This window comes from Mesoplodon mirus (assembly GCF_964341445.2).
Source record: "Mesoplodon mirus genome assembly, chromosome: 13".
Lineage (NCBI taxonomy): Eukaryota > Metazoa > Chordata > Mammalia > Artiodactyla > Ziphiidae > Mesoplodon > Mesoplodon mirus.
Genome location: NC_138989.1, coordinates 63028618 through 63050356, shown reverse-complemented (window position 1 = coordinate 63050356; position 21739 = coordinate 63028618). Strand labels below are relative to the sequence as shown.

General features: G+C 43.0%; 1 protein-coding gene across 3 annotated transcripts in view; it reads left to right on the top strand.

Moving 5' to 3' along the window:
• Positions 1 to 21739, top strand: part of LOXHD1 (lipoxygenase homology PLAT domains 1) — a gene marked incomplete at both ends in the record, with an annotated part of 210750 nt that overhangs the window by 68182 nt on the left and 120829 nt on the right. For all 3 annotated transcript variants that reach the window (XM_082640798.1, XM_082640797.1, XM_082640796.1), the window contains 2 exons: positions 9961 to 10115; positions 11533 to 11693. In XM_082640798.1, coding sequence (XP_082496924.1) covers positions 9961 to 10115; positions 11533 to 11693 — 316 coding nt within the window. The remainder of the gene's footprint in view (positions 1 to 9960; positions 10116 to 11532; positions 11694 to 21739) is intronic.

The following is a 21739-nucleotide window of genomic DNA, read 5'->3' as shown; positions in this document are numbered from 1 at the left end:
CCCTCTTTATGTGCCAGAATTGAGTCTGCAGGTATGAACAATTGAGGAGATGGTCTTGGCATCTAACTGCTTTCTAAATCCTTCTAACCAGTTCTCATAATTTTAGCTCCTCACTCCCTATTTCTAAAGTTACCTGGTGCTGTCATTCCTGAGAGTTTGCAACCTTACTTCTCAGATTTCACAGCTGATAGCTCTGATCAATTCTCTCTGGTCTGTTAAGTCAGGGGACCTCAAACTTCAGCATTGTCACCTGAAGGGCTTCTTAAAACACAGATTGCTGGGGCCCACCCACAGATTTTCTAATTCAGTAGGTCTGGGGTGGGGGGCTCAGGAATTTGTTCAACAAATTTCTAGCGGCTGTCAGGGCTCCTGGTGAGGACCCACTGTGCTAAGGCACTGTGAAAAGCACACTTTTCTAGCTGTGCTCCAGCTTCTGAAATTTGGTTGCTGTTGTCTATATTCATCCCTTTCCCTGAGCCTTATTGGTGAAAATGTTTTGTTTGGTTAAATCTTTAAAATACCTGTATGCTATCGTTTTAGTGAGTTTTTTTCAGAGAGAAAGCTGCCATTTTTACTTAAATGTCCAGGATGTTCTTTTACCTCCATCTCCTCTGTACCTTGACTGAAGCATGGCTCCCCTCCCCCCAAAACCCAGTTTTCCGTCCTCACAACTGTGGGGCTAGCGGGAGGGGGCATTCTCCTGGCTCCCACTGCCCTTTCGGCCTTGAGGCTCACACCACCCACGGTGTGGCCTCTGCCCCAGCTCATTTCCATCTTCTGTTCACTCTGGACATGTTCCTGTTTTGCAAGGTGCCCCCTGGTCATTCTCTAGACCCCTCAACTCCTACCATTGTTCTAGGACAGTGAACTAGTCTGCTTGGGCTGCCATAACAAAATACCACAGACTGGGGGGCTGAAAGAACATAAATTTATTTTCTCACAGTTCTGGAGGCTAGAAGCCCAAGATCAAGGTGTTGGCAGGTTGGCTTTCTCCTGAGACCTCTCTCCTTGCCTTGAAAATGACCATCTTCTCGCTGTGTCCTCACATGATCTTTCCCCTGTGTGTGTGCTCATGTCTATGTGCTAATCTCTTCTTTTTTTTTTTTTTTTTTTTTGTGGTATGGGGGCCTCTCACCGTTGTGGCCTCTCCCATTGCGGAGGACAGGCTCCGGATGAGCAGGCTCAGCAGCCATGGCTCACGGGCCCAGCCGGTCCGCGGCATGTGGGATCTTCCTGGACCGGGGCACGAACCTGTGTCCCCTGCATCGGCAGGCGGACTCTCAACCACTGCGCCACCAGGGAAGCCCCCTAATCTCTTCTTATAAGGACATCAATCATATTGGATTAGGGCCCACACATACGACCTCATTTTACTTTATTTACTTCTTTAAAGATCCTACTTCTAAATACATTCTGAGGTACTGGCGGGTTATGACTTCAACATATGGATTTGTTGGGAGGATACAATTCAGCCCATAACAGATAGTGTCTCTGAAAGTATGCTCAAGGTCCCATTCATATAAAAATCACCTAGAGTGTTTGTTAAAATGAAGATCCCTGGGCCCAATCCCAGATATACTGACTAGGCTCTCTGAGGGCTATGCCTGGTAATCGGTATTTTTATCAAGCACACCAAGTAATTTTTGCACATATCAAAACCTGAGAGCTTTTGTTCCGCTTCCATCAATGTCCATGTGGAAAACCCATTCATCCACATGCTGGTCCTCATCCACTTTGCTCACCTCCACCTCCCTCCCAAGCAACCAGCCACTTCTCAGTACCTCACTTGGGCTCATCCCACAAAGCTGCTCCTCTGAACTCTGACTCAGTCCCCACCTCTGACTCAGGCTCCTGCCCTCGCAGGCCTCTCATGACCTTGATGACACTCACACTACCCTTGAACTTGAACTCCATCCAGTTCCTTCCTCCCCACATTTCTCCTGCTCCATCAAGGACTTGTGGGTGTGTGGAGGATGTATTTTAGGGTCAAGCCATTAAGAAATCATCCAGGGGAAGGAAAAAGTGGTCCTGAAATTGTGCAGGGTTCAGGTAGACGGTGGAGGCGGACATAAATTCAAGAAATACTCTGAAGGTGGAACTGGTAGGAGTTGAATGAATGCTGTAGACACAGTAGGGAGGTAAACTTCCTGCTGAGGAAGATGGGAGAAACATTGTTCAGGCATTTGAGCTGGGTCTTCCATGGTAGGGATTTGATAGATAAGGAGAGATCACGGTGGGAGGGGCAGGGAGGAAGAGCATTTCTATAGGTGACGTACAAAAACACCCTTGAAACATTTTAAACAGTGTATAAGATATGGGGCTATCATAGCTGTCTTTTGTTTGGTTTTGCCTTCTGTGATACTATTAAAGAACAACTGCAATTAAAAAACAATTCTCTAACGACTAGTATTGGATTGAAGTGAGATAAGCTGGGACCTGGCACCATTTACTGGAGTGCTTGGATCTCTAGCAACAGAATACAAAGAAACCATAAGGGACTAAAAATAACTGTACACATAACTGCAGTTGGGGGCAATTATAAGATACAAAAAGACCACAAACCAACGGCCATTGCTGAGGTACCGGGAGCAAAAGCATTATCCCTGCACACAGCACCACCAAGGGTGTGAACAGACACCTAAGCCGCCCCTCCAGCCCGACCCACCAGTCCGCCCCCACCCTCACCCCGTTTAAGGGACCAGCTTGCCCTCCTCAGAGAGCAAGCAAGGGCACCTGCTACTTGTTTTCACTCCCTCGTGCTCTGGCACGAGTCCCAGTAAAGCCTTGCCTGAATGTCTCTTCTGGCCTCTTATCAATTTCTATTGATTAAAGCGTTCAAGGACCCGGGTCAGTGACAGAAGGGCTGTCTGTCCTGGCTATGAGGGCAGTTTGATGCCTTCTGGGGGTCCTTGGCAGTACTTTGGAGCCCATATCAACTCGAATTTCTTTTCCCCGACTGTTCTTTCTGGCCCACATAAATTCCTCTTGTTCCTGGAACACTCCTATGTCCTCACTCACCTCTACAGGAACTCAGATCTCCTTTTCTGGTCTGGATGCTTCTTTGTAACAGTAAATAGAGCTGGTGGCAACATCTCACTTCCCCAGTTGGTACCAAGGTATACCAAGGTATAATGTGCAGGGCTTCCTGAAAATCCCTTCAGTGGAGAGTCTTGGACTCATGTAAAATGAGTAAATGCCAGTTTAAAACCAATTCTCTACGTTTGAAATTGTGTACTCCTAGTTTACTTAAAAAATAAGGGCCAAACAAGCAATTAACACCACGTCTGAGAGCCAAGATGCCTTCCGGGGTGATTGCACTGATCAACACAGACCAGGAGACACAGACAAAACACTCACCAGCCCACAATTTATCTCCACCTTGTCTTTCCCTCAGGAGCTACGTGAGATAGTAAAACCAATGAGATCTGCATTCTCCACTGCATGCCCAGCAGAAGGGATTACATACCACTGATGAGCCGGCAAGAGACCACTGGACTCAAGTGCTGAAAACTGTGGCTTCTTGCTAATCAGGCTGAGCTGTAATTTTAAAATTAAAGTACAAGAGGCTCTAGTACTTACCCATCTGTTTAAAGTCGTTCACTGCTGATGGCCAATATAATTATTTTTAATTGTCCACAGACTTCTTGCCAGGAAGGTGCTTAGAACCTCAGTGGTGGGTGGGCTGGGAGTGGCCCCTAGAGAGAATTAGGACCCCTGACAATGCCCAGCCAATAGGACCTTCGAGCTCCTGAACAAAGGGGATTGGGATTCCCAGGCATAGAGATTTCTAAATTCCCTCATCAGCTTGCCTCTGGGAATGGCCTAATAAATACAGCCCCAAAAGGCAAAACCGACCTTCACCAAAAGTCAGAATGAAGTGAGACTGGTGCCCTCCCTTCCCTTTTGTGCTTCCACGTTTCAGTACTCACTCCAGTTAATGCTTTTTGTTCCTTTTACTGTTAACACAGCCTATCATTGGGAGCGTAACACAAAAGCATCAGCTTCATTTATGCGAAGGCTAAAAGTTTAAAACATTTATCTTTTTCATTTTAACAGAGTTGACTGGAGAGGCAGCAATGGTTGAATTTCAGGTGCTGTCCCTCTGAAGAGGCAGTGTTGGGGGCAGGAGACCTTTCCCCACTCTTGACTTCAGTGGCTGCCTTTGCCAGCCCCACTCAAGCAGGTCTGTGGATAAGCAGTTATCCTTGACCTTTTCTTCTAACAAACGCTTTTGCTATAGACACTATATATTCAGACCCACATATTTAAAGGTCAAATTTAATTTTCAGATGTCTTCATATCTGCAAATAAAAATGGGTATATTACTGAAAAATTAAATTAAACTTACTGGTGATTTGTCTCATTCCTCATGTACTTTATCTTCATTTTAGAGGGACCACCAATGAGTAGTGTCCATTTTTTAAAACAGCTTTATTGAGGTATTCATTTTCCATACAATTCATTTATTTAAAGTATTCAGTGGCTTTTAGTATATTGATAGAATCATGTATCCATGACCACTATCAAATTCCAGAACATTTTCATTGCATACCCATACCCATTAGCAGTCACACCCATTCCCCCACCTCACTCCGTATCTCTGTACTTACCCATCTGTTTAAGCCAATAATCTATTTTTTGTCTCTATAGATTTGCTTGTTCTGGACATTTCGTATAAATGGAATCATTTAATATATGACTTTTTGTATCTGTTTCTTTCACTTAGCATAATGTTTTTAATGTCCGTTCACCTTGTAGCATGCATCTGTGTTTCATTTCTTTTAAATGCTGAATAATATTTCACTGTAAGGATATACCACATTCAACTGTTAATGGACATATGGGTTGTTTCTACTTTTTGGCTATTATGAATAATGTGGCTATGAATATTCACGTAAAGTTTTTGTGTGGACATATGTTTTCAGTTCTCTTGGATATATACCTATCAGCTGAATTTCTGGCTGTATGGTAATTCTGTTTTGAGTTTTGAGAAACTATCATACTATTTTTCAAACAGCTGCACCACTTTGCATTTCCATCAGCAATGTATGAGAGCTCCAATTTCTCTACATCCTTGCCAACACTTGTTATTCTTCTTTATTATTCTTTTTTGCTATTGTTTTGTCTATTCTGGGTTCCTTGAAATTCCATATGTATTTTAGAGATGACTTGTCAATTTCTACAAAGAAATCATTTAAGATTGTGATAGAGATTGCATTCTGTCTGTAGATCAGTTTGGGAAGCATTGCCATCTTAACAATATTAAGTCTTCCAATCTGTGAACATCTTTAATTTCTTTCAACAGTTTTTTAGTTTTCAGAGCTTAAGTTTTTCACTTTTTTCTTTTTTATTGAGGTATAATTGACTTACAATGTTATATTTAGTTTCAGGTGTACAACATAATGATTCAATATTTGTATATATTGCAAAGTGATCACCACAGTAAGTCTAGTTAACATCCATCACAACACGTTGTTACATAATTTTTTTCTTGTGATGAGAACTTTTAAGATCTACTGTATTAGCAATTTCAAATATGCAATATGGTATTATTAACCATAGTTGCCATGCTGTACATTACATCTCCATGACTTATTAATTGGTTTTCACTTGTTTTTAAAAATTTATTCAAAACTATTTTATTCTTTTTGATGCTATTTTGAATGGAAATGTTTTCTTAATTTTATTTTCAGATTGTTCATTGCAAAGTAATAGAAATACAGTTGATTTTGCTATATTGATCTTGTACTCCACAACTTTTGCTGAACTCTTATTAGTTCTAATAGTTTTTAGTGAATTCCTTATGATTTTCAATATACAAGATCATGTCATCCATGAATAGAGATAGCTTTACTTCTTTCCAATCTGGATACCTAGTTGCCTTGGCTAAAACCTCCAATACCATGTTGAAGAGAAGTGGTGGGAGCAGAGATCCTTGTCTTGTTCCTCATCTTAGGGGGAAAGCATCCACTCTTTCACCATTAAATATGATGTCAGCTGTGGGTGTTTCATAGATGACTTTTATGGGTTGATGAAGTTCCCTTTTATTCTTAGTTTGTTGATTTTTCATCATGAAAGAGTGTTGAATTTTGTCAAATGCTTTTGCTGAGTCTATTGAGATGATCATGTGATTTTTGTTTTTTTATTCTATGGATATGATATATTACATTACTTGATTTTCAGAAATTTAACTTGTATCCCTAGGATAGATCCTACCTTGCCATGGTGTATAGTTCTTTTTTATGGGGCTGGATTTGTTTTGCTAATATTTTTTTGAGGATTTTTGCATCTGTATTCATAACATTGGTCTGTAGTTTTCTTTTCTTGTGGTATCTTTGTCTGGTTTTGGAGCAGGGATATGCTAGCCTCACAAAATGAGTTCAGAAGTATTTCCTTCTACTTTATTTGAGAAGAACTGGTATTAATTCTTCTTTACATGTTTGGTAAAATTCAATAGAGAAGACATCTAGGCCTGGGCTTTTCTTCATGTGTAGCTTTCTGAATTCTGATTCAATCTTTTACTTGTTATAAATTTATTCATATTGTCTAGTTCTCCTTGAGCCATCCTTTTACTCTCAACCTATTTGTGTCTGAATCTAAAGTGTGTCTCTTCCATATATCAGATAGTTAGATGCATTATTTATTCTTCCAATCTCTGTGTAATAAGGAGTATGACTTCTTTTTCATATTTGACTGCTGACAGCTTTCCAGTTACACCAGTATCTTTCTGCCTCATGCCTGGGCAATTTGGTAAGAAATCCTGGATGCTCCCTTCCTTCACACTTGTGGAAAGTTCAAGCCATACAAGGACCCATGTGAAGAAACTCTCATCCCTTAACCACCATAAAATGTCAAACCAGTCATCCCTCTCTGCTGTCTCCAGCCATTTTTGGACCTGCTTGAGGGCCTACCATGCTCTCCCCAGAACTGCTCATTATGTGAATAATCATTTTATATTCACTCTTGGTACATGCGTGGTATCATCAGCCTTGATAGCTGAGCAAATTTGGAGTAGGGAGACCCATCCTGTCTCTGCAGGATTACCACCATATTTTGCCTTTTGATTGAAATATTTAGTCCATTTACATTTTTTTTTTTTTTTTTTGCGGTACGCGGGCCTCTCACTGTTGTGGCCTCTCCCGTTGCAGAGCACAGGCTCCGGACACGCAGGCTCAGCGGCCATGGCTCACGGGCCCAGCCGCTCTGTGGCATGTGGGATCTTCCCGGACCGGGGCACGAACCCGTGTCCCCTGCATCGGCAGGTGGACTCTCAACCACTGCGCCACCAGGGAAGCCCTAGTCCATTTACATTTAATGTAACTACTAATAGGGCAGGATTTATGTCTGCCATTTTGCTATTTGCTTTCTATATATCTTGTCTTTTTTTGTTGTTTCTTTATTCTTCCTTCTTTTGTGGTAAATAGATATTTTCTAGAATACCATTTTAGTTCCCTTGTTTCTTTTAATATACATACATATACATATATGTATATATAGTGAGAGTTATTTTCTTAGTAGGAAGAATTACACTTAGGGAATTATACCAGGGAATTGCAATTAACATCTTAACTTATAACATTCTAGTTCAGATTAATACCAGCTTAATTTCAATAATATGCAAAAACTCTGCTCCAGTGTAGGTTTGTTTCTTTTCACCTCCTTTGTGCTATATTGCCATACAGATTATATCTTTGTACATTATAAACCCACCAATGCAGTTTTATATTTACTGCTTTATGCAGTTGTCTTTTATATAAGATTTGAGAGGAAGAGAGTTACAAACAAAAATTAAAGTATACTGTCTACATATTTACCTAAGTCATTGCTTTTCCTCGTTCTCTTTATGTCTTTGGGTGTGTTCAAGTTACTGTCTAATGTCCAATGTGAAGGACTCCCTTTAATATTTCTTGTAGAGCAGGTCTGATGGTGATGAATTCTTTTAGTTTTTGTTTATCTGGGAATGCCTTAATATTCCCTTCATTTTAAAAAAATAGACTTTTTAGAGCAGTTTTAGGTTCGGAGCAAAATCCCTCTGCTTCACTGACTGCTGCTTCTCATCTGAGTTGCCAGCTTCTCCTGGCCTTGACCTCTAATGTTGGTATCCCTCTATAGTTCTTGTCTGCATCCTCTCCATAGGGGATCTCATCTGGTCCTGTGACTTTCAATGGAATCTATATGCCTATGATGACCAAAGTCAGGTCAACACTCCTGACCCTCCACACACATATTCAACTGCCATCTTGACCTCTTTTTATGATCATCTAATAAACATCTCAAATTTATAATGAACAAACAACCATTGATTTTTATCTCCAATCCCATCATTCTCCCCAAGTGTCCCTAAGTCTTGTTGCCAACACTATTCACTTAGTTGCCCAAGCCAGAAACCCAGGAGTCATCCCTGGTTCCTCTCTTTCCCTCAATTACCTATCCAGTCCATCATCAAGTACTATTGTTTCTACCTCAAAAATATATCTCTAATCTACTGACTTCTCTCCATCTCCACTTCTCTCCACCCCCAGTCCTAGGCATCCTCCTCTCTTTTCTAGACTACTGTAATTATTCCATTAACCGGCCTCTCTGATTCACTCTTTCTTCCCCTACAATCAGTTCTCCACATGGCAGCCAAATGCTCTTTAAAACATAGATCAGACTAAGTTACTTCCTTGCCTAAAGCCCTATAAAGGCTTCCTGTTGTATTAAAAACAAAAACACAAAGGAAGCCACATGTCTTACCTTGACCTGTCACACATCCCGGGTCTTAACCCTGTCCACCTCTGGGCCTCATCTCATCCCCTCCTTCTCCCTCCAGTCCAGCCATATTGGCCTTCTCTCTGCTCCTGAAACATAGCTGCTCATCTCCACATTGGGGCTTCACACTTACCCGCACCCTCTTCTCTCACTACGCCTGTGGCTGGCTCCTATCACCAACATTTTAGTCCAAGCCTTGTCTCCTTGCTGCAAGCTTTTCTGCATCTCTAAATCATCTTCACCCCCTTACTGCACACCTCCCTACTTCCATCACACCCTGTGGCATCACTCCATTATACTATCTTTGTTACAGATACAACTCAGATATTTTCCTGTTCATGATTTATGATTTTACTGTCCATCTCTCCTCTCCATCCTTCCATTCTCAACTTTAATATAAGTGCCATTGAACAGGAGTCTGTTTGTCTTGCTCACTGCTGAATCCCTGCACCTATAAAAATGCCTGCCACTTACTAGGCTTCAGTAAACAGATATTGGGCAAAGGAATGAATGAATGAATTTCACTTTTAGCTTAGGAAGTAAGGCCTTATGTGCCAGATGCAGGTTTGCCTGCTCCACTGTACATTGTCAACATGGGAAGAAGAAGCTGCCCTTCCCACGGCAGCTGCACTTTGTGCCTTTCTCTCTGCTTCTCTTCCTGGCATGTCCATAGTACTGGGGAGTTCTGAAGAGAAGGGAAGGCTCAGTTCTGGTTCAAAAAAAAAAGTTATCTTACTTTTCTTAAGAAGACAGGACTCATGAATTGGATGACAACCTGAGGCAAAAAGTCTACTGAGTTGGATGGAATCAAGTGCCAAAATGTTTGAATTAGACCCGTGGTCCCCAAACACTGCCAACTCCACCAGAGTCCCCTGGGGGAGCTTGTAAATAATGCAGTTTTAGGGCTCCCACTCTGGAAACTAAGATTTGGGAATTCTGAGGTGGTGCTCAGGAATCTGAATTCTTATAAAAGTTTCCCATGGCATTCTGACAGTTAGCCAGGATTGGGAACCTCTGGTCTGTCTGGGACAAGGGATTTGCAGATGAGCTGGCCCTTGACTGGTGTGAGGCAGCTGGCGGAATGAGCAATGTCAGCCCAGATGAGAGCGGGGGGAGAGGGGGAGGCAGTGCTCAGAGGTGGGGAGCAGCAGGGCCAGTGTTGGGAGCAGGGAGCTTCCAGCTCGTTGTGTCCCTCTCTCTGCCTGCCAGTGGCCCGGTACCGCGTGACAGTGTGCACTGGGGAAATTGAAGGTGCGGGAACGGATGCCAACGTCTACCTCTGCCTTTTTGGTGACGTGGGGGACACGGGGGAGCGGCTGCTCTACAACTGCAGGAATAACACCGACCTGTTTGAGAAGGGCAACGTAAGTTCCAGCAGTGCACCTCCGTCGGCCCCGCCCCACCCCTTCCCATTCCCTTGTCTTCCCTGCTCTAAGTAGAGCTGATCACTGGGACTGGTGCCTCGGCCATCAGAGAGGCTGCCTCTGGGTGCACGAACAGGGAACTACATGCATGACAGCCACCCGGCTCCTAAGGCTGGGAGCTGGCCCACACCTTAGCTTTGAGAAGAGGGCAGAGCAGGAAGACACTTGGGGTGGGCAGGGAAGGAAGCCGGGCACCTTATGTGTGGACTGAAGGTCTCAGGCATGCAGAAAGCTGGGACACCTGAAGGAACATTGCTTCTCCACTAGGCATGACCACTGGTGGCAACTTGTTCGTTTCCTTTTTGAAAGAGAAATCAGGAAAGACGCTAAACATGGAAGTGGGAGAATTGGGTTCTATTCCTAGCCTCATTACAAACATGCTGGGTGATCCCTTTGGTTTCCCCAACCATCACCTGGATTTACTGAGGAGGCTGTGTGAAACAATGGGGAAAGAGTCAGGAGGATCGGGGCCAGACCCTCCATTCTCTGAGCCTCAGTTTCCTTGTGTCTGAAATGGGGGAAAGGATGCCTACCTGTGGCTGGCTGTTGTGAGGATTAGAGATGACAGATATACTGCCTGCCAGCAGACCTGACCCTCAGCACACAGTAGGTGCTCAGTTAAGGGTCATAGTTCAATAATGTGAGACCCAAGGTTGCTCATCAGGTGAAGAGATTTGGTAAGCCTTGGTCCTCTCCTTCCTCTGCCACCTCTTCCTTAGCAAGGGCAGGGCAAGCCCTGGAATTCAAGTGGAGGTCTTTCTCCACCCTTTCCTACTCTTTTCTTTCTACATCTTCTGATTCCTTCCTTCATGAATCCCACTCTCGAGTTCCTGTTCCCAGAGGGCCCCAGGTACACTTGTGTAGACTTGGCAACTCTGCAGCCCCTGCTGCATTCCTGCTGCTTCACTGGCAGGCAAAACTGTGAAATTAATAAGACCACTGGTCCCCCTAATCATTCCCTTTCTCAGAAGGGAGCCAGTGTCCTTCTGTAGCAAGGAGCCAGAGGAGATTAACCAAGGAATTAATTCATGATAAACGGTTAGTGACTGATAACAGCTTAATATATTAATCCTCCTAGAGGATTTACCTTTTAAAAGGAGATCACAGGGAATGGCCATTGTTTATCCAAAAATACAGATCTCAGCTGTTGGGAACTTGACATCGAACATAGTCCAGTGGGAGAAATTGAGGGAGAGGTGCAATCCGTTCTTTATGGGTAGCCCCTGGCCCACCTGTGAAAGACCAATAGCCCAACCCATTGGCTATGGCTTTTAGGATTTCTGGGCCTGTGTCTTCCCTTGGTGTTTGGGTCCAAGGGGAGCCACATCTAAGTGGCCTTGCTGTCTTTCCCACAAAGGCCGATGAGTTCACCATTGAGTCCGTCACCATGCGGAAGGTAAGGCGGGTGAGGATCAGACACGATGGCAAAGGCAGCGGCAGTGGCTGGTTCCTGGAGCGGGTGCTGGTGAGAGAGGAGGGGCAGCCCGAGAGCGACAACGTGGAGTTCCCTTGTCTCAGGTACATGAGTCCTGTCTGTTTTGATTTTTTCCAGCTTAGGTTATGGGCCTTAGTTTTGGGAAGACTCAGCCTATTCCAGGTGCAGGGAGCAAAATCGTAGCTTAAGGATATAGTTGGTCCAGAAAAAGAGGTGGCCCTGCTGGTGGCACTTAGACCTGGGCCTCATATCCCCGCCACCCCCAACACACACAGGTGATGGAACAGCAGCATTGGGTGTCCCAGTGTGGTGCTGCTACTAAGTCTATTAATTACCAAAATGTTGGCATTTTTCAGTGATAAAATATGACAACTTCAGACTTTAACTGAGAGTTACCTCAGAGGCTTTGTTACATGCTGAACTAAACTTTTGAATTAAAGGTGGTTTTTTCCCCCATTTCGATGGCCTTCTACCACATCTTTTCCCTTTTAATATCTTGTCAAGATATTTTACTTTGTTTTCATTTCCTTATCCCAGCTTACTAGTGAGGTAAAGTTTCTTTTCTCTTTTGTCTTAAGCATTTGGATTTCTTTCACAGCCAGTTTGGGCTCTATCAAACGTTCCTGAGAGAGACATTTCTATAATGAGGAGCAACACCAGCATTTTTTGTGCTGTCTGGTTGGCCATTCCCATTCACCCGTAGCAATGTCTGGGAGGTACACTCTTAACTGGAGCTTTGGATCAACTAGGTTCTGCAAATCCCAGTCCCAAGCTGAGTCTTGCACCTATGGACGAGGTGCTGCGTGTGTGTCCAAGGTCACTTCCTTAGGGCTGGCCCAGGCTTCTCACCTAAGGGCAGCCCTCCTCGGAGTGGGTGGAGGCAGGTTGCCTAACAGCCTGGCAGCGAATGCATTGCTCTTTCTCTACCAGGCACACAGACGCACTCGTGCACACATGTGCATGCAGACACATTTGCCACAGCTCATTTGCTTACCACCACACCAGCCCAGGAAGAGCAGTTTCCCAGCTATGGAGGGCCACTGGGGCAATCCCAGGGCACAATGATTGTGAAATGTTTTTGTCCATGACAAAGGCATCTACAGTCTTCAAAGTATGGCCACTGTTAGTATTAAGAGGATTACACTGGAAAGATAGGTAATGATGCAGGCAGTTCCAAGTCAGTGGCACTAATAGACAGAAAGAGGCTCCGAGTAAGGTTTGGGAGCCAGGGAAGGCCTCCCAAGAGAGGCAGAACAGGACCTGGGCCTGGAAGGAAGATTGGAGAGTGAATGGATGGTGAAGAGAAGGGAGGGTGGGTCATCCAGGCTGGAGAAGTGGTGAGAGGCATGGGACTGAGGAGGTGGTTCGCAGAGGTTGGTGAGGGCTGCCTGGCACATGGGGAGGGAGCACAAAGAAGGAGGGGGTGGGAGAGTTCTGGTCTCTCTTCAACACTGACCCGTTTGCTCCCTGCTAGACCCGGAGGCTGCCTGGCTGGGATGCTGGATGGAGCAGCGTTCCTTGTTTTATTCCCATCCACTCAAAAGATATTTATGAAGCATTTATATACGCTTGCTCCCTGTCCTCATGAAGTTTGTTGTCTGGAGGGGAACTAAGCAATGAGCAAATGAATACACTAAGAAAGCCACAATTGCTAACTTTGAGGAGTGGGCTGGAGGACACGCACAGTGGTGGCAGCAGCTGCTGGAGAGGCCACACTGAGATGGACAGGGTGGGTCAGAGATGGAGAAGGTGGGTGGGTCTGTCTTCATGGGGACGTTTAGGCTGACTTCTTGCAGGATGAAAAGGAGAGTGCCAGGGGAAAGAGCTTGAGGGTTCTAGAACTCCAATGGGACCAAAGCAGGTGGACAAAGGAGAAAGCCACCCAGTGGGGTCAGAGGTGAGCAGAGGCCCATATCAGGAGGGCTTGGTAGGGCTCTTCCATTTTAGGTAGTTGCCTCTGGTTTCTGCATGGAGGACAGGTGGTAGGGAGTCCAGAGAGGAAACAGAATGGCAGGAGGTGTTGTGGGGTCCATGACGGTATGTATTAGTTTGCTAGGGCTGCTGTAACAATGTACCACAAACTGAGTGGCTTAAACAACAGAATTTTGCCTCGCAGTTCTGGAGGCCAGAAGTCCAAACTCAGGGCGTCGGCAGGACCATGCTCCCGCGAAGGAGCTCTGAACAGGGTCTGCTCCGTGCCTCTCAGCTTGTGGTAACCGCAGGCGTTCCTGGGCTTGTAGATGGCCATCTTCTCCCTCTGTCTTCACATTATCTTCCCTCTGCATGTGTCTGTCTCTGTGTCCAGATTTCCACTTTTTATAAGGATATCAGTCATTTTAGATGAGGGCCCACCTTAATGACCTCATTTTAACTCAGTTACCTCTATGAGGACACTATTTCCAAATAAAGTCACATTCTGAGGTTAAGGCTTCAACAGATCTTTTCTTGGGGAGGGACATAATTCAGCCCATAACTTGGCAGCCTGCCCCCAGGTGGTGGCAGCGAAGGTGGGGGGAAGGGCTGCACCACAGGTGGATCCTGGAGGTGGAGTTCATAGGACCTGCCATTAAGAGAGAGGAGAATTGGAGACCCCAGGTCTCTGCCTTCAGTAGGTGGGCAGAGGTCACCCTCTCTACCGAAATGGGAAGCCTGGGGAGCAAGGGCTGAGGGTTGGGGATGGGTGGACTCTGCAGGTCCGGTGGGATCGTGTTAGTTTTGAGATGCTTGTGCATCAAGTAGGCAGAGTCAGGCCTTGAGAAATAAATTCAGGAAATGAGAGCATAGAGATGGAATTTAAAGTCAGGGAAATGGAGGGGATCCTTTAGGGAGAGTGTGGATAAAGAAAATGAAGACTGAGCCCTGGGACAGGTGAGGAAGAAGAGGGGGAATGTGAAAAGGGGATGAGGAAGAAGTCTGAGTGTCCACACTGGCTGAATTGCCATGAGCGTGGTGCAAGGCCCAGGAATCTGGCCACCTACCTGCTAGGTGACTTTGGGCAAAGCTCTTAACTTCTCTGGTCTTCTGTGCCTTCCCAACCAGCAAGTGTCTTATGGTGACTATGAGGGTGAAATCCAGTTGCACTTTGAAAAGAGCCAAGTCTGCTGATGACACAGGCGATACTGTTGCTGCTGCTGATTGTAGGGCTGACTAGGAGCTGAAGCCTCTGACATACCCCAGGGCTCTCCATGCCCCCAAACACTTAAGAGTTCACACATTTTTTAGAAAATGGATTCTTTTTTTCCCCCCTGATCTATACAGTAGGTCTTTGTTGGTTATCCTTTTTAAATACAGCAGCATGTACATGTCAATCCCAAACTCCCTAACTATCCCTTCCCTCCACCCTTCCTCTCCGGTAACCATAAGTTCATTCTCTAAGTCTGTGAGTCCGTTTCTGTTTTGTAAATACATTCATTTGTATCATTTCATTTTAGATTCCTCATATAAGTGATATCATATGATATTTCTCTTTCTCTATCTGACTTACTTCATTCAGTATGACAATCTCTAAGTCCATCCATGTTGCTACAAATGTCATTATTTCATTCTTTTTTATGGCTGAGTAATATTCCATTGTATATATGTACCACATCTTCTTTATCCATTCATCTATCGATGGACATTTAGGTTGCTTCTGTGTCTTGGCTATTGTAAACAGTGCTGCAATGAACATTGGGGTGCATGTATCCTTTTGGACCATGTTTTTCTCCAGATAAATGCCCAGGAGTGGGATTGCAGGGTCATACGGTAGCTCTATTTTTAGTTTTTTAAGGAAACTCCATACTGTTCTCCAGAGTAGCTGTACCAATTTACATTCCCACCAACAGTGTAGGAGGGTTCCTTTCTCTCCACACCCTCTACAGCATTGATAGTTTGTGGATTTTCTGATGATGGCCATTTTTTTTTTTTTTTTTTTTTTTTTTTTTTTGCTGTATGCGGGCCTCTCACTGTTGTGGCCTCTCCCGTTGCGGAGCACAGGCTCCGGACGCGCAGGCCCAGCGGCCACGGCTCACGGGCCCAGCCGCTCCGCGGCATATGGGATCCTCCTAGACCGGGGCACGAACCCGTATCCCCTGCATCGGCAGGCGGACTCTCAACCACTGCGCCACCAGGGAGGCCCTGATGATGGCCATTTTGACTGGTGTGAGGTGATATCTCATTGTAGTTTTGATTTGCATTTCTTTAATCATTAGCGATGTTGAACATCTTTTTATGTGCCTCTTGGCCATCCATACGTCTTCCTTGGAAAAATGTCTATTTAGGTCTTCTGCTCATTTTCTGATTGGGTTTTTTGTTTTGATGATATTAAGCAGCATGAGCTGTTTGTAAATTTTGGTGACTAATCCCATGTCGGTCCCATCATCTGCAAATATTTTCTCCCAATCTGTGGGTTGTCTTTTCATTTTGCTTATGGTTCCCTTTGCTGTGCAAAAACTTTTGAATTTAATTAGGTCCCATTTTTTAATTTTTGTTTTTATTTCCATTACTCTGGGAGACAGATTGGAAAAGATATTGCTGCGATTTATGTCAGAGAGTGTTCTGCCTATGTTTTCCTCTAGGAGTATTAGAGTGTCCAGTCTCACATTTAGGTTTTTAATCCATTTTGAGCTTATTTTTGTGTATGATGTTAAATAATGATCTAATTTCATTTTTTTCCATGTAGCTGTCCAGTTTTCCCAGTACCATTTGTTGAAGACACTTTCTTTCCACCATTGTATAGTCTTGCCTCCTTTGTCATGGATTAATTGACCATAGGTGTGTGGGTTTATTACTGGGCTTTCTATCCTGTTCCATTGATCTATAGGTCTATTTTTTGTGCAAGTACCATACTGTTTTGATGACTATAGCTTGTAGTATAGTCTGAAGTCAGGAAGCCTGATTCCTCCAGCTTCATTTTTCTTTCTCAAGATTGCTTTGGCTATTCAGGGTCTTTTGTGTCTCCATACAAATTTTAGGGTTTTTTGTTCTAGTTCTGTGAAAAATGCCATTGGTAATTTGATAGGGATTGTATTGAATCTGTAGATTGCCTTGGGTAGTATAGTCATTTTCACAATATTTAATCTTCCAATCCAAGAGCATGGTATATCTTTCTATCCGTTTATGTCTTCTTCAGTTTCTTTCATCAGCATCTTATAGTTTTTGCAGTACAGGTCTTTTGTCTCCTTAGGTAGGTTTATTCCTTAGGTCTTTTGTCTCCTTAGGTATTTTATTCTTTTTGATGCAATGGTAAATGGGATTGTTTCTTGACTTTCTCTTTCTGATCTTTCATTGTTAGTGTATAGAAATGCAACAGATTTCTGTGTATTAATTTAGTAACCTGCAACTTTCCCCAATTTATTGATGAGCTCTAGTAGTTTTCTGGTAGCATCTTTAGGCTTTTCTATGTATAATATCAGGTCATCTGCAAACAGTGACTGTTTAACTTCTTCTTTTCTAGTTTGGATTCCTTTTATTTCTTTTTCTTCTCTGACTGCTGTAGCTAGGGCTTCCAAAACTATGTTGAATAAAAGTGGTGAGAGTGGGCATCCTTGTCTTATTCCTGATCTTAGAGGAAATGCTTTCAGCTTTTCGCCATTGAGTATGATGCTAGCTGTAGGTTTGTTGTATATGGCCTTTATTACATTGAGGTAGGTTCCCTCTATGCCCACTTTCTGGAGCATTTTTATCATAAATTGGTGTTGAATTTTGTCAAAAGCTTTTTCTGTATCTTTTGAGATGATCATATGGTTTTTATTCTTCAATTTGTGGATGTGGTGTATCACATTGATTGATTTGTGGATACTGAAGAATCCTTGCACCCCTGGGATAAATCCCACTCAATCATGGTGTATGAGCCTTTTAATGTATTTTTGCATTCGAATTGCTAGTATTTTGTTGAGGATTTTTGGGACTATGTTCATCAGCCTGTAAATATCAGTATCAGTGATATTGGCCTGTAAATTCCTTTTCCAGTGGTATCTTTGTCTGGTTTTGGTATCAGGGTGATTGTGGCCTCATAGAATGAGTTTGGGAGTCTTCCTTCCTCTGCAATTTTTTGGAAAAGTTTCAGAAGGATAGGTGTTAGCTCTTCTCTAAACATTTGATAGAATTCTCCTGTGAAGCCATCAGGTCCTGGACTTTTGTTTGTTGGGAGTTTTTAAATTATAGTTTCAATTTCAGTGTTTGTGATTGGTCTGTTCATATTTTCTAATTCTTCCTGGTTCAGTCTTGGGAGACTGTACCTTTCTAAGAATTTGTCCATTTCTTCCAGGTTGTCCATTTTATTGGCATAGAGTTGCATGTAGTAGTCTCTTGTGATCCTTTGTATTTCTGTAGTGTCAGTTGTAACATCTCCTTTTTCATTTCTAATTTTATTGATTTGAGTCCTCTCCCTTTTGTTCTTGATGAGTCTGGCTAAAGGGTTATCAATTTTGTTTACCTTTTCAAAGAACCAGCTTTTTGTTTCATTGATCTTTGCTATTGTCTTCCCTGTCTCTATTTCATTTATTTCTGCTCTGATCTTTATGATTTCTTTCTTTCTACTGACTTTCAGTTTTGTTTGTTCTTCTTCCTCTAGTTGCTTTGGGTGTAAGGTTACCTTGTTTATTTGAGATTTTTCTTGTTTCCTGAGGTAAGATTGTATTGCTATAAGCTTTCCTCTTAGAACTGCTTTTGTTGTATCCCATAGGTTTTGGATGGTTGTTCTTTCATTTTCATTTGTCTCTAGGTATTTTTTGATTTCCTCTTTGATTTCTTCAGTGATCCATTGGTTGTTAAGTAGCAAATTGTTTAGCAGTAAATTGTTTAGCCTCCACATGTTTGTGTTTTTTATAGTTTTTTTTCTTGTAGTTCATTTCTAATCTCATAGCGTTGTGGTCGGAAAAGATGCTTGATATGTTTTCAATTTTCTTAAATTTGCCGAGGCTTGCTTTGTGGCTCAGGATGTGGTCAATCCTGGAGAATGTTCCTTGTGCACTTGAGAAGAAACTGTAATCTGCTGTTTTGGGATGGAATGTCCTATAAATATCAATTAAATCTATCTGGTCTATTTTGTCATTTTAAGCTTGTGTTTCCTTATTAATTTTCTGTCTGGATGATCTGTCCATTGACAAAACTGGGGTGTTAACATCCCCCACTATTTTTGTGTTACTGTCGATTTCTCCCTTTATGGCTGTTAGTATTTGTCTTATATGTTGAGGTGCTCCTATGTTGTATGCATATATGTTTACAATTGTTATATCTTCTTCTTGAATTGATCCCTTGATTGTTATGTAGTGTCCTTCTTTGTCTCTTATAACAGTCTTTATTGTTGTCTATTTTGTCTGATATGAGTATTCTACTCCAGCTTTCTTTTGATTTCCATTTGCATGGAAGACCTTCTTCCATCTCCTCACTTTCAGTCTGTATGTGTCCTTAGGTCTGCAGTGGGTCTCCTGTAGACAGCATACACACGGGTCTTGTTTTCATATCCATTCAGCCAGTCTATGTCTTTTGGTTGGTGCATTTAATCCATTCACATTTAAGGTAATTATCGATATGTGTGTTCCTATTGCCATTTTCTTAATTGTTTTGGGTTTGTTTTTGTAGGTCTTTTTTCTTTCCTTCCTCTTTTGTTCTCTTCTCTTGTGGTTTGATTACCATCTTTAGTGTTGTGTTTCTGTTGCTTTTTCTTTTGTGTGTGTGCATCTATTGTAGTTTTGGGTTTGCTGTTCCCATGATGTTTTGATATAGCAGTATATATATGTACAAGGTTGTTTTAAGTTGCTAGTCTCTTTCCCACCTAGAGGAGTTCCTTTAGCATTTGTGGCAAAGCTGGTCTGGTGGTGCTGAATTCTCTTAGATTTTGCTTGTTTGTAAAACTTTTGATTTCTCTGTCGAATCTGAATGAGATCCTTGCCGGGTAGAGTAGGCTTGGTTGTAGGTTCTTCCCTTTCATTGTTTTAAATATATCATGCCACTCCCTTCTGGCTTGTAGAGTTTCTGCTGAGAAATCAGCTGTTAAACTTATGGGAGTTCCCTTGTATGTTATTTGTCATTTTTCCCTTGTTGCTTTTAATAATTTTTCTTTGTCTTTAATTTTTGTCCATTTGATTACTATGTGTCTCAGTGTTTCTCCTCAGGTTTATCCTGCCTGGGACTCTCTGCACTTCCTGGACTTGGGTGGCTATTTCCTTTCCCATATTAGAGAAGTTTTTGAGTATAATCTCTTCAAATATTTTCTCGGGTCCTTTCTCTCTCTCTTCCCCTTCTGGGACCCCTGTAATGAGAATGTTGGTGCATTTAATGTTGTCCCAGAAGCCTCTTAGGCTGTCTGCATTTCTTTTCATTCTTTTTTCATTATTCTGTTCTGTAGCAGTGATTTCCACCATTCTGTCTCCCAGGTCACTTATCCATTCTTCTGCCTCAGTTATTCTGCTATTGATTCCTTCTAGTGTATTTTTCATTTCAGTTATTGTATTGTTCATCTCTGTTTGTTCCTTAATTCTTCTAGGTTTTTGTTAAACATTTCTTGCATCTCCTCGATCTTTGCCTCCATTCTTTTTCCGAGGTCCTAGATCAGCTTCACTATCATTATTCTGAATTCTTTTTCTTGAAGGTTGCCTATCTCCACTTCATTTAGTTGTTTTTCTGGGGTTTTATCTTGTACCTTCATCTGGTACATAGTCCTCTGCCTTTTCATTTTGTCTATCTTTCTGTGATTGTGGTTTTCATTCTGCAGGCTGCAGGATTGTAGTTCTTCTTGCTTCAGCTGTCTGCCCTCTGGTGGATGAGGCTATCTAAGAGGCATAGAAAATGGATTCTGGTATCTTGCTGAGGTGTGTGGTGATGGCATTTGCTGCTTCAGGACCCAGGAGGACTCTGAAGAACCTGGAGGTAGAACCTGGGCTCACAGACTGCTTCTTTTTTCACCTGAGCTATTATTTTACTCCCTGGGAGAGGAGAACAAACCAGGCCTATTTATCAGAACTTCTCTGCCAGGATCAGGGAGTGGTGAGCATCTTAGCTATGGTAGGTGTGTGTGTGTTTATGTGTGTGTGTGTGCCTACGTGTGTACATGTGTGTTTAGGTGCATGTGTTTATGTGTGTGTGCATGTGTTTATGTGTGTACATGTGTTTGTGTTTATGTATGTACATCTGTGTGCACACGTGTGCATACTTGCACATTTTTGTGAGCCCAGGGAAAGAGTAATAAAATCTCCAGCAGACTGGCTTATCCATTTAGCAACATCTCACTCTGAAACTGGGCTGAAGTGTTTCAAGCTGAAAGAAAATGACTATATTTGGAAATACCTATTAATATCCTGCAAGTATTTAGGTGGAAACTGAAATGACAAGTCATGGTTTCCTCTGCTGCTGGGGAGGGCCTGGGGATGGAGAAGTGGTGGAGAGAAAGAAGGGAGAGCAGATGGGATTTTGCGAAGGCCAGTGGCTTGCTGACTATCCACCCTCCCTATCCCTGTGAGCACACTGACAGGGCCACATCACTGCCTCCTCCTCCGTGGTCTCCAAGTCTGTGGGAGATGCTGCAGTGACCTCAGCAGGACAGTCAGAGGTTGATTGAGGAGCTCTAGCCAGCACTCCCTTGCTCCCCAAAATCTCCCCCTTACCCTGTCATCAAAGCCATGAGTTTGTACCTTCATGTCTTATAATCTCAAACGGTTTTTGCTGTTCTAGATTCACAGCATGAAAGCTCATGGGAAGCATAACAACTTAATTGTCAGCTAGTGTTTTTTTTTTTTAATTGAAGTATAGTTGATTTACAATGTTGTGTTAGCCTCAGGTGGTGATTCAATTATATTTTTCAGATTACTTTCCATTATAGGCTATTACAGGATATTGAATATAGTTCCCCGTGTTATACAGTAGATCCTGTTGCTTATCTATTTTATGTGTAGTAGTCAATGGTAGCTAACAGCCAGCTGAAAGCAAGGTCCCATGGAAATGTAAGATCATGTGCTTAGGGAGGGAGGGTGAGAGCAAAGAGATGGGAGAGACCACAGTGTTGCCTGAATTGACACTGGGGAGGGGGGCAGTATATTGGCAGAGAGGACTGTGGTTTAGAGAAGCTTGAGCTCCATGCTGGGAACGCTGGTGAGGAGACAGTGCTTTGACTTCCTTTGATAGGTTCTGTGGCCCAGGAATTGCCTCCCTC